General features: G+C 42.8%; 1 protein-coding gene and 1 long non-coding RNA gene across 3 annotated transcripts in view; one reads left to right on the top strand and one right to left on the bottom strand.

Annotated features, from left to right (window-relative positions):
- Positions 1–1,569: 1,569 nt before the first annotated feature.
- On the bottom strand, positions 1,570–9,852 carry LOC307216681. Its single transcript, XR_013839261.1, has 2 exons — positions 9,712–9,852; positions 1,570–2,123 (listed from the first exon to the last, which is right to left on the bottom strand). It is a non-coding gene; the product is annotated as an uncharacterized lncRNA (long non-coding RNA).
- A 138-nt stretch (positions 9,853–9,990) lies between these two features.
- DOCK1 (dedicator of cytokinesis 1) overlaps positions 9,991–12,968 on the top strand; it is a 361,208-nt gene continuing 358,230 nt past the window's right edge. For both annotated transcript variants that reach the window (XM_079977122.1, XM_079977121.1), the window contains exon 1: positions 9,991–10,130. In XM_079977122.1, coding sequence (XP_079833248.1) covers positions 10,085–10,130 — 46 coding nt within the window. In that variant the 5' untranslated portion in view covers positions 9,991–10,084. The remainder of the gene's footprint in view (positions 10,131–12,968) is intronic.

Raw genomic sequence — 12,968 nt, 5'->3', positions numbered from 1 at the left:
GAGACAGTACTCATTCAGCTGTTTCGCCTTTCTCGTTTTGTTACAACCTGTCCATGCATGAGCAAACATGCTCTATAACTACTATATTCTTACCGCTAACCTACTCTACCTTTATTGTAGAGTTTGATCAGCAATAAAGAGATCAAGCTGAATAAAAAATCAAACTACTGGACCCTAGACAATTTATAGGAGAACAAAGTATCTTTTGAGAATACAGATGTTGGCTACCCCTTGCCTTAATCTTCTTCTGCTTCCACAACATCAGGACCAAATCTCAGTACCTAAAAGTTGTGTCAGAAGCTCTTCCTCCTGGTGGCAGTCAGTAACTATCCTCTGGTCTTAGATCTGAATCACCCAGCCTACCTTAATGAAATACAAAATATACCAAAAACAAAACAAAACAAACAAAAACGCTGAAAGGTACAGTATCTTGAGAGGAAATTGTGTCATCATCGTGATAATGGGTGGCATGGATTACAATCTCACTAATTGCATAAAACGAAGTTCAAACATCAAAACTACTGTGATCCAAGCATTAAAACATGTATATGTGTGTGCTATATTTATTTACATTATATACTATGTTATCATATACTATTATATGCAATGTTATTATATACTATAATATACTATGTTATTCTATATATTCACTTCCATGCCTAAAATGATAGGACTTGCCCCATTGTCGGATTGTGAGTATGCTTTGAATATAGAATCCACGTTCCTATAGTTAATAAGCACAAACAGGTACAGAATCTTCCTACATTTTTCAAAAGGGTGGTTTGTAAAGACTTGTTAACTACTCTGAACAAAGACTAGCAAGGGGTCCTTCAGTATGTAGGCTCCTTCCATTTCTGGAATAGTTGGTTTTCACTCTGTTGTATTTCAGTCACAAATACAGATACATGTACTATTATCTCTCAAGGGTTCTTTGAAGATAATAGTTAATATTGGTATAGTGCTTCAGGAATGTAAAGTGCAAACTATGGTTCAGAGACATAATTTATATTTTCATCTTCTGCCTGCACTGCTCTAGTTTGTCATTATCTGGGTTGTAATGAGTAATGACCTTAGAGAGGGACATTACATTTTGAACACGTTCCCTTCTGTCGGTCTGTTTTCATGTTTTATGAAAAACAATTATATATATATATATGACATTGACTTATAATTTCCATGCTTTTGGGTGCATGAGTGAATTTGTATGTGCCTTAACTCACTCTCTTTTAATTCAATGAACAGATTTCTTTTTTAAATCCTAGAGCCTATTTACCGGTATATGTAAACAGAAAAGTAGAGCGATACTTAATTCTTGATAACATCACCTTGTTCCACACATTCTGCATTAAAGACTCTCACACTATGATCACCAGGTCTGTTTATGAGTTTCTTTGCCATACATTCAGAAGTCTGTCCCATTAATTTAAGACAATTTCCACGTAATTATAATTAGGTTTGCAGTGAAAGAGATTAAGAACTGCACAAAGACCCTGGCTTCATAGCACCCAGTCCAGAATCTTGACTTTACCAAGTGAAGTGGGATTGGTAGAATGTATGCTGGATGAGATGGAAATTTAAAAAAAAAAAATTATTGAAGGAAGGATTACATGTAAGATTGTATAAGTGACAAAAGGTGTATTAGATTATGCCTGGTACAGAGAAAGTGGAGTGTGAGAAGCTTTTCTTCCTCTCTCATAATTCCAGAACCAGGGGTCAGCCATGAAACCAAAGGTGGGAAAATTCAGAAGGAGGTATTGCTTCACTCAGTACATAATTAAACTACAGTATTCACTTACACAAGGTGTAGTGATAGCTACAAACTTAGACGGTTTTAAAAAGGGATTGGACACATCATTGAGGTTAAGGCTGTCAAAGGCTACTAGCCACGAGAGCTATGAACTCCTTCCAGCATGCCTCTGAATACCATTTGTTGAAAAACAGAAGTGGAGAATGTGCTGTTGTGCTCATGTTCTTGCTTGCAGGCTTCCCAAAGGCAACTAGTTGGCCATAGAGAGAACAGGATGGTCTTTGATCTGATCCAGTAGGGCTCTTCATATGTTCTCCAGCAGAACGTAATTTATGGTTTTACAGCAGACTTGATCTCTCCATGTATCAAATCCAAGCTGAAAATAATTGGAAAAGCAAATTATTACGCACAGGAGAGTTGGATCTGACAGTTAAAAGTGTGTATTTTGTATAGTTCTGCTTACAACAAAATAACTTGATTATTTCCCAACATTCATATGACATCTCTCCTGCGTTTATTACAAAGATTTTTCAACTCAGATTGACAGCTCTGCTTCAGTTCACCCCATTACAAATATATTTCCAATTGCATGTCCAGGCATTTCAAATACTGATGGTGGCAAGTAGTGGGGGTGGATTTAATTTAATATTTAAAATGATGTTATGTAGCTCTAGAGAGATGACCCTTAATTTCATGTAGCACATTAATAAATGGCTTGTAATTCCAAACAAATGAGGCAGAGATACAATATGCAGATACTATAGACAGGCCTGCTTTTCAGTTCTTTTTTGAAGTTTGTATGATTAGAATAAATTATTTTAATCTTGTTCTAGTTGTTACCCAGCAGTGGAACAGAATAATGCAAATGACATTACTTGTAGAAATGCACTGTGTAAAATCTACTAATATATTTCACAGTCTGAAGGGGAAAAAATATATATTGTTGGTTTCCCAAGGTTACCTAATCTTTCTTGACTGCTGGAGTCTAAGGAAGCTTTTATTATTTCAGTTTCAAAGTAATGTCAAACTGCAAAGTCCCCCTCCCTTACAGATGCTCTTTTATTCAGTTCCCATGGATGGTAGAAAGTGCTGCGTGAAAATTTGTGGACCCAGAATATAATATTTACTATCATAATTTAAATTCTGTGCTAATTCCGGGGCACACTGTTCACCACTTAGCTCCAGTCTCATTTTTCAGAGTTCCTAGCTTAAGGTTGCCATATTTTTTTAGGAAAACCCAAAAGTTTTTGAGATTTTTTTAGACAAACCCCAAAGTTGCTGACGTGATTCTGAAACCGTGATTTTTTTTTGGTTGACTTCTCTAAGATCCAGGACAAAGTGCTGCCTTTCAGAAATTCCAGATTTCAATTTCGCCTTTGAAATTCTGGTAATGTCCGGGGAAATCCAGACATATGGCAGCCCTATCCTAGTTATCTAAACAGTATATTTCAGATTTCCTCAGGCTGATTGGTGTCATGAGAATACCTAAGACCACTGAGCCACAGAAACAAGTGTGATTGCATTCTCATGTGACTTTGATTTATTTAGAAAAATAAAGGCAATGACAATGGGGGGAAAAGGGGAAATGGAACTTTGCCACAATACTAGCAATTTTCTGATCACAGGTTTTGATACACATCAATGTGAGTTTTGTAAGAGTTTATTTGATTCAGTTGTTACTGATGACAGAGGACATAATGAAATAGTGTATTTAGAGTCAGGATTGGTATCGGTAGTTAAAAAAATGTGGACAGAATAATGTTATCCACAAAGCCAGAACAAACACTGAATACAGGAAAAGCCCCCACAATTGCCTTTATGCCTCTTTCTTGAGTGAAAGGCATGAAATTGTTTTTTGGGGTATGCAAGATGAATGGCAGAAGTTGGGTGCTTGGCCTGCTTGTCACTGATGCTGCACTATGAAAGCAGCAGAACTCAGAAGTCATGAGGAGTGAAGAACAAATGATATCTAAGGAGTGATAATAAGAATCCAGGAAAGTGAGAAGTGAAAACAATATGAGAAGAGTTAGTCAGAAGCTAGTGGAAACCATTGCCCTCATATGACTTAAGAGTTCTGAAGTCTGTTGTGTTTATTTCTCCTTACCTTCCTGGATTCTTATTATTAAGTAGTGGGTATTATCATCACTGCAAGACAACTTGTGTATTCTGCACCAGGTGATAGCTCTAGTAGACAAAGCGAGCAGGGTGTTCTAGACACATAGTTCGATATAAAGCTCGGGATGCAGAAAGAGCTAAGCAAGGGAGTATAGGTTGTTAGCTCTACCCACACCTGCCAGTAGGTGAACTTCCTCATAAGAAGACCCTGCTGGGCCAGACCAAAGAAGGCCCACCTACTCCAGTATCCTGTTCTCCCAGTGGCCAACCAGATGCCTCTGAAAAGCCTACAATCAGAACCTCTGAGTATGCCTCTATATAGCAGCAGCCTGAAGAGAGTGCAATGGTACTGCCTCCAAGAGAAGGGGAAACACAGCCATCGTGGGTGGGCCATTTCAGGATGGAAAGGTGTAGGTCACATGTCCTCCTACTGTACAGTACTGGAGCTTTTGGTCTAGCAGGGACCACTGTGACTAGCTCTGGGCCTTCTTACCCTTTGATTCTTTCTCCATGTCCACTGCCTTCTTCCTCAAAGAGGCGAAGTCAGACACCTGAGGTTAGGACACTAGGAAAGTACAAAGGGCAGTACAGTACAGATGAGTATGGTCCTACAAGTTGGTGGTTGCTTTGAGAAACTTCTGAGATAAAGAAAAAAGTCTGTGGCTGCCAGTTAACTGCTTAGGTAAATGCCAATTCTGCTTAACTTCAGGTTCCTAGAAGTCACAATAGAAAAGCTTTCAATTTCCCCTTTCACACTGGTGATTTGAGCACTTGTTTCATTTTCAAGAGTTTTCAAAAATTAGAGAAAATGAAAGACGAACACTTTAGATCAAAGTTTCTGTTCTCATCTACAAGTTGTCTTTTAAGGACTGAAATCACTTAAATACAGTAGATGACGAGCCATGAAGACAGAGGATAAAAGACTTTTGATCTCCCAACCCCAAGGCAAAAATGCTGATGCGTAGATCAAGTCAGCACATCACAATGGTCTTTGAATTCAAAGGTTCGTTTATTAACAGGAGTAGGAATCTTAGTCTGTTCTTTGGCAGATATACCGTAATATAATGTGATAAAGCACTGGGAGAGACCTGGATACCATTGTCATACAGGCATGAATCAGGACACCAAGGAAAAATAAGAGGTATAGAAAGTATAACGTAAGGCTTGCATTTGGCGTTAATTGCATTATCAGACTCCATCACGCCTGTTTTCCTGTATCTAATAACTGATTGTCAAACTGAACCCAAAATGTATATGAAAACCGAGATGTAATTAAAAGATTCTAGCTTCAGCATCATTATCATATATTTAACTTGTTAGGTGCTGTGTTGACCCGAAATGGTGAGCTCTTCTGGAAGCCCTGCTTGCAGCATATTGATGGTCAAGATGACCCCTGCCTAATAGGTAGCACTGAGCTCATATGTGTTTCACATGCTTTGATGTATCCACAGGTCCCAAGCATAGCTAGAGTGGGAGGTAATGGTTAATACCAGCCACCTGTGTTCCCATGTGATGTGGTCTGCCTGGGCCTATAAAGAATGTGTGTATCTTTACTTAGGTGTGGACAAGCCAGTTCCTTGTTGTGGTGTCTGACCCACGATAGGCTGTGAGCAGGGGCAAGAAGGGAGCCATTAGACCTTTGCTGTAAGTTTGTACTTTTCTTTAATAAATTGTTAGACCTGACCACTCTGGCGGTTTGGGCACCTTTCTTTGAAATTCCTGTGTATCGGAACTCCTGTGAGCTCTCCTTCGGATCTGCAGGGCATTTCAGGTTCCTGTTTCTAGCAGTGATCAGGAGGGCAGAGTAGCGTTGTTTACATGGCTTCTCAACACACAAGATGCTCCCAGTAACTGAAAGGGAGAGGGTCAGGGGGCGGCAGTGGAGCCAATCCAGTGGAGCTACCACTGCTGCACGTACACCATGCCAATTTCTCCACCGCCTAACCAGCAGTGACCTGTACTGGGAAGTTAGGTAAGCAAAGTGACTCCACCCTGCTCAGCTGACTTGATACTGCCTGCTGCTCGAAGTAGTCTCAATATGGTTTACAGTATTGTAAATAATACAATATAGCTGTGAACTCTACAAATAGACAGGCTGAAAAACTGTAGCGTGGCTCAAGCTTCTGCTTTTAAAGCCCTTTGACAACAAGGCGCTTATGCCTCTCCACCCCACTCCCTAGAATTTATTCTTGCAGTTTTACTTTTCAAGTCTTTGTTTTAGTTAAGGAAAAGGTCAGATTGGCATTTGGCAAATGGCTCCATATTTCCCTTCTGTTTCTTCTGCACTAGTAATGGAACTCCAGTCACATTTATAATCTGCCAGGCCTTAGGACTGCAACAAACCAGTGCCAATACAAGAAAGGACTTGTATCCAAAGGTGCTATAAAAATAGCTTTATTTCCTAGAAAATGTTATGTGTTCCTCAGGATATTTTCTTTCCTCTTTTACTTTTTGCAAGAAGGAGTATACCTTTCTTCCACATATTTGCTGTATAGCTCTACTATGTTACAGAGTACACTTTAATGTGGGTTCTGGGTCAGAAAATGTTGAAGACTGCTATATAGCTACATTGGGAAGACAACAGCAGAAACTGTTGGAAAGGAAGAAATATACTTGCCATGGTATACTGCTGCCGCTCACCTTTGGCAAGCATGGCAACTGGCATCACTTATTTCCAATTCTGAAGCTTCAGAGTTCGGCAAGATCATTCTGCATTGGTGCCTGGCCTCAGGGATGGACTAGTTAAGAACCAACAAACTACAGCTCTGCTGCTGTAAGGAAGCATGGCACACCTTCTGCTACCGTGGAGAGGTATGGCAAGGCCCTCTGCTGCTGCAGATATATATCGTGATAAAGGTAAAGGTAAAGGGACCCCTGACCATTAGGTCCAGTCGTGACCGACTCTGGAGTTGCGGCACTCATCTTGCTTTATTGGCCGAGGGAGCCGGCGTACAGTTTCTGGGTCATATGGCCAGCATGACTAAGCTGCTTCTGGCGCATAGCTGTCAAGTGTATTTCAAGGGACAGTACCTTATTCCAGCGCCATGTCCCGCTGCTGTCCCTTATTGATGGATGTCCCTTAAATGTCCCTTAAATGATTTCCCTTAAATTTCAAAGGAAGCAGCTCCTCTCCTTCCCTCCCTGCCGGCCAGGGAGGAGGGAGTCTCCAACTGTGTTGCTTGGCTGTGTTGCTCACCCAATAAGAAGTCTAAGAACGACTGGGGGGTGGAGCTTGTATGCCTTGTGTGTGGCTAGTTAATGCAAGCTGAGGGGTTTTTTGAAAGCTGGATGCCATTTTGTTGCATGTGCTGCTGCAAACTTTGCAGTGCAAAGCCAGGCCAGGGAGCCATCTTAAGTTGAGGCTGCATAGGCCTTGTGGTACATGTGATTCAGATTCTATTCAGTTGAACCTCTGGTTACAAAGTTGGTTGGACAGTGTTCTCGAAGCTACCAGCATAAGTTTGACGAGACTGCAGGAGGACAGGAAGACTGGAGTGCCTGGAACAGGTGAGGCTGCAGGTCCCTTATTTTGGCTGCTAGTCCCTTATTTTCAAGGCTGCTGGTCCCTTATTTTCAAATCTGTAAGTTGACAGCTATGTTCTGGCGAACCAGAGCAGCGCACGGAAATGCCGTTTACCTTCCCGCCGGAGTGGTACCTATTTATCTACTTGCACTTTGACGTGCTTTTGAACTGCTAGGTTGGCAGGAGCAGGGACTGAGCAACGGGAGCTCACCCTGTCGCGGGGATTCGAACCGCCGACCTTCTAATCGGCAAGTCCTAGGCTCTGTGGTTTAACCCACAGCACCATCCGCATCCTTAGTATATATAGTGATATTTAGCTGGTAATATATTGTGATGTTGAAAATCAGGTATTGCCCAGTCCTATGGACATATAACCCTGGTTCTGGCCCCACTGCACTAGCTCCCAATTTGTTTTGGGGCCCAATTAAAAGTTCTGGTTTTGTCCTTTAAAGCCTTATATGGCTCAGGACCCCTATAGCTAAAGCTACCCCATAGGAAGCTGCCCACACACCCTGAGATAGTTCCACCTCCAAGTGAGACCTGGAGGGTGATGACTAGAGAAAAGGCCTTCTGTGTAACAGCCCCCATTCCATTTATGGAATGCTCTCCCCATAGCGGCCCACCAGGCAACTACTTTGTCTTTGTTTCAGCATCATGCAATCAGGCATTTGGGCAGCACCAGTGACTAAATGATTTTACTGTTTTCAATATGCTTATGTATATTTATTGTCGTAAGTTGCTTTGGGACTTGTTGCTGGAAACAATACATAAATTCAGTTAACTTAACCAGCTGCTGGCCAGCTCTGAAGTTGGGAGGAAGGGTCGATGATAGTTTTGCAGCTGTGTGGCTGAACAGTTTTAGCCACACAACATAATCCCTTCCCCTTCCTTGCCTTTGTTGTGGGAGAGAAGAGTTGGGTGCTGATGTCTCCTGTGGGTCCTGCTTTCAGGCAGTACTGACCAACAGTGCATGCTCCTGCCCTGACTTCCCGTGAAGACACTGGGTGCTTTGGGAAGCAGTGTGAACTGTGCACATTCTCCTCACAGCCTAGGGGCGCGGACAGCTGGAGCCAGTATTGGATGCGGACCATTGGGCAGCAGTGCCCAACAGTGCCTGCTCATCAGTTTTTCCCTCGGCAAATGTCGGGGAGGGGGAAGTTCGGTGCATTGACAAGAGGTGACGGGAGGCAACTTGTAGATATGCCTGCTCATGGTCTCTCCTTCCTATTTTTTTTTTTTTAATGATATTTATTAAGTTTCACAAAATATAACAAACTTCAAAACAACAGACAACAGACATCAGAAATACAAACGATATCAAAAAAACATAGAAACAAAACAAAAAAAAAACATACAGAAAATTCAACATAATAGTAAAAGAAGCATTAAAAGACAACTCTGGTTCATTCTAATGGTCTTCAAAACCTTATTTTCCTTGCTTCCTCCCGCCTTCCCTTCTTGTATTCCACTTTAAAAGTTTTTTTCAGCAAGCTCATTCAAATTCGTTTTATCCTTTATCTTTCCCTTTGTACACTTCCTTATCCTAATCACTGGATCCCCATCATTTCATTTACACTGCCCTTAGCACTCATAAATTTTACAATGATTTTGTAGATAAACTTTGAACTTCTTCCAGTCTTCTTCCACCAACTCTTCTCCTTGATCTCGGATTCTGCCGGTCATTTCTGCCAGTTCCATATAGTCTATTACTTGTATCTGCCATTCTTCCAAGGTGGGTAGATCCTGTGTCTTCCAGTGTTTTGCGATGAGTATTCTTGCTGCTGCTGTAGCATACATAAAAAAGGTTCTATCCTTCTTTGACACCAATTGGCCGACCATGCCCAGGAGAAAGGCCTCTGGTTTCTTTAAGAAAGTGTATTTAAATATCTTTTTCATTTCGTTATAAATCATCTCCCAGAAAGCCTTAATCCTTGGGCACGTCCACCAAAGGTGAAAAAATGTACCTTCAACCTCTTTACACTTCCAACATTTATTATCGGGCAAATGATAGATTTTTGCAAGCTTGACTGGGGTCATGTACCACCTATACATCATTTTCATAATATTCTCTCTTAAGCATGGTCTCTCCTTCCTAAGGGCTAGAACCTTGACAGCTGAAGTTGCAAGTCTCTTAAGGGTCAAAACACTTTTACTGAGAAGCAAAGCTCTACGTTGAGCCAATGATGCCAGAGCACGTTTTGGACAGCAAAACTGTCTAAAATCCCGCCTTTACAGATAAACTCCCTTGTATAGTAAATACTTTATTGGTCGGGTTTTGTTCTTAGTTTTACTGGAAGCGGCGCCACTGCCAATTATGTAAACTCACCCACGTCCGCTTGCATATGAGTCAAGTTCCTTTGCTGAGCTCAGTGGGACTGACTTCGGGCTAAACTTAGGCGCGGGGCGCCGTTTGCGCGGGCTCGCTTCGGAGGCGGCCGCCGGAGGAAGTCGAGTGAAGCCAAGCCTGGGTTTCCTACCGGCCAGGGACGGGGAGGGCCTCCAACCCCCTGACTCCGCCTGTACCACATGACTTCTCCCTCGCCTGCAAACTTTTTCCTCCTCCTCCTCCTCCTCCTTGTCCCGTTGCGGCCGCGGCCAAGGCTGGAAAATGGCGGCTCGCTAGACTCGCCGCTGGGCGCATCCCTGCCTTCGTGCGCCGGCTTCCCCCGACGGCGGGCAGGCTCGGGCTCCCGTGCGCCATGACGCGCTGGGTGCCCACCAAGCGGGAGGAGAAATACGGCGTGGGTGAGCGTTTTCTCTTTCTCCGTTCTCCTCCTCCTCGGGCTTTTCCCCTGGGCTCTTCCCGCTTGTTGCGCTTCTCCTTGCCGGGCGCTGCGAACTTCCCGGCCAAGTTTGGTAGTTCGGCTGGCGAGAAACTGCTGAGGCTCCGCTTGGCCTTCAAGAGCGGCAACAAATAAAAGAACAGTACAAAAGCTGTCGTGGTCCTCCTCCTTGCCTGGGCGCCCCCCGCCACACACTGGTTTCCCTCGCCCGCCTTGGGTTCATTGTCTCCGCGGGCTGCCCCGCAGAGTCCGGCATTCTTGCCAGGAGCAACGTCGGAGGGGACAGAGCCGATTCCTCGGAAGAAAGGCCCGCGCGGGGAAGGGTGGGGTGCGCACGGGCGGTCGCCTCTCTCTCTCTCTCATCCACATTGCAAGGCGCGTTTCCTCTTGAAGGAGCGGCTTGTGTTTTCCTGCCCCTTGGCTGCCTCTCGGGGACTCCCTCTCTCTCTCCCTCCCTCCCTCTCTCCCTCGCACCCGCCCTTTCTGGAGAGCTGATCTCCGGGCAAAACTATTGGGATCCCTCGGTCCCGTTGTTGGCAATTCCGCCCCTTTCTGCTTTTCTCCACCCCCTGAGCCTGGTTCTCTGTAAAGCCACGGTCTTTATTTTGTGCGGGGATCTTGATCCAGAGGCGTCTCTGTGCCCTTTCCCTAGTTTTAAGTTTGCCTCTCTTTTCTTTCCGATGAAGCGGGTCGAGGTCTGTGCACCCCATTCTCCGAAGCTTCCTGTCCCACTAACTTGCAAGATTCTTTGTGCGTCTTTAAGAAGAGAGAATGGGAACTTGATGCCCAGTTGGCTTGTTTTAGCCCTGGCTCTCCCAGCCGACTCTTGTGCACTGCGCTAAACCTAGGGGAATCCTTGTTTGCTGTTCCTAGGTAACCCAGCTGAATCGACTGACACCCCCCCCCAAAAAAAAACCTCCTTGTTGGACATGTAGGCAGCATTTCATCTCGTATAGTCTGGCAGTGGATGTATCGATTAGTATTAAGTCTGTCACTATGGAGTAATGAAATCTCAGTTGATTCTATCAATTAAATCTGCATTATATTTGATTAAAAGAATAGTTGTGAGTGACAAAAAGCATTATTTGTTTTTAAATTATACATACATGTGACACAGTTTGTGCTATCTCAGATGAGGCATTCTCCTGTGTGAGAGCACACCACTTTCATACAAACATTTTTTTGTGGGGGAGCATTGCCTCTTCTTTCTCTACCCTAAATCCATTTCACCCCACCAACAAAAACTTACTTTACCATGGCAAGGGTCCTTGTGATGTTCATACGTGTGAGCAGCTGGAGGGTAATGGCTGTGAGTGTGCACTAAAAAGCCCTCAGTTCAAAACTGAAGCTTAGCCAAAATTCTACTGGCTAATCCACTAGTTACTTTAGGCAAACCATGATTAAATCTTGATGCTCAGATTGCTGCTTTTGCACTCAAATTGCCAGTCAGGAGAGGAGAAATTACTTAACACCCCCCCCATGCTGCTTTTTTCTCTGGATGGAAAGGATTATGGACCCTGTATTTTCTCCTGTTAGTGGAAAAGTGGCGGTGGGGGATTTTGAAAAGCGAAAACAATGAATTTTATTATACTGTTGCAGACCTAGTAAGGGAGGATTTTGAGCGGATGCATGTCAGGAAACAAAAAGGTTAAGCACCCCCTTTTGTCCTGATCACACTCTCAAAAGGTGGTATTTGGGTTGTTTTTTTAAAGAAACAAACATGGGAGACGGTACATCAGGTTTGTAGCGTTCCTTTTCTCCCTTACAGGCTTGTTGGAGAGTTACGTGACAGATAATGCACAAAAAGTGCTGGAACACTCAAAATGCTAAGAATTAATGTGTTGAAGATGATACTCAGTGTATTGTGGATGTTAAGTACACCTGGAGTTGACCAAGGTTTAAATCTTCTTTCATTAAAAATACATCTCTGTGAGGTCAGCTAATGAAATAACTTGTGTAGAAATTCCCTGTGTGCCTGCTGTCTCTCTGTGAGTGGCTCCTGGGCAATTAGGGGGCTATTTGCAATGGTTCCTGATTGTAGAAGAATCATCTGCCAGGAAGAGGGTCTGTCAGTTTCTTTCATTTGGCCTCATGCAGGTGAGATTTGAAAAGATCCCAGGTGCATAGGTTCTGCTGTGTACTTAGGGTAATATTTAAAGGCCCTATTGCTGGCTTGTGAACAGAGTATTTTTGTTTATGCACAAGCACATGAGTATCCTTGTATCTTTTTTTTTGTTCAGTCTCCTGGTTGGATATACAAATTTTAATAAGTAATGCAATAAAGGAGTTGTGTGAAGAGTGATATACTGCTACTTGGGATGCAATTTTGTATAAGGAGATTAGATACCCTGCTGTGCTATGGATAGCTCTGTAATTGATGCTATTGGAAAATGTTCTGCTCCTGTTTCTGGTTTTAGATTTGCCTCCTTTGACCTGGCAGGTCTTCCATAGCCTATATATTATCATCTTGATCTATTGTAGATCCTAATTGTAGGATCTTGACTTGATAGGCTCTAATTACAGGTATCTTCAAGTCCTGTGCATAATGGCATTTAGCTAATCTAGATGTGGTCCTTTCTAAGGTCTATAGCCTGTGATTGCTTTTATGGTACAATTTCTATGGTACTATTTAAACATGTGTTAGGGATAATTTAAGATATAGTAAGGTATGTCTTGACCCCGGCTTTATTTTGTTACATAAATTCTCAAAACTTTTTTCAGCAAGCCTACTTATATATATAATTTAGTTAGTTATACTGTATTTTATAGTTTAGTTTTTAAAAGTTTTTTATCTTATTGG

This window comes from Podarcis cretensis (assembly GCF_951804945.1).
Source record: "Podarcis cretensis genome assembly, chromosome: 5".
Lineage (NCBI taxonomy): Eukaryota > Metazoa > Chordata > Lepidosauria > Squamata > Lacertidae > Podarcis > Podarcis cretensis.
Note: the sequence above shows the minus strand (reverse complement) of the source record. Positions and strands in the feature narration are given on the sequence as shown.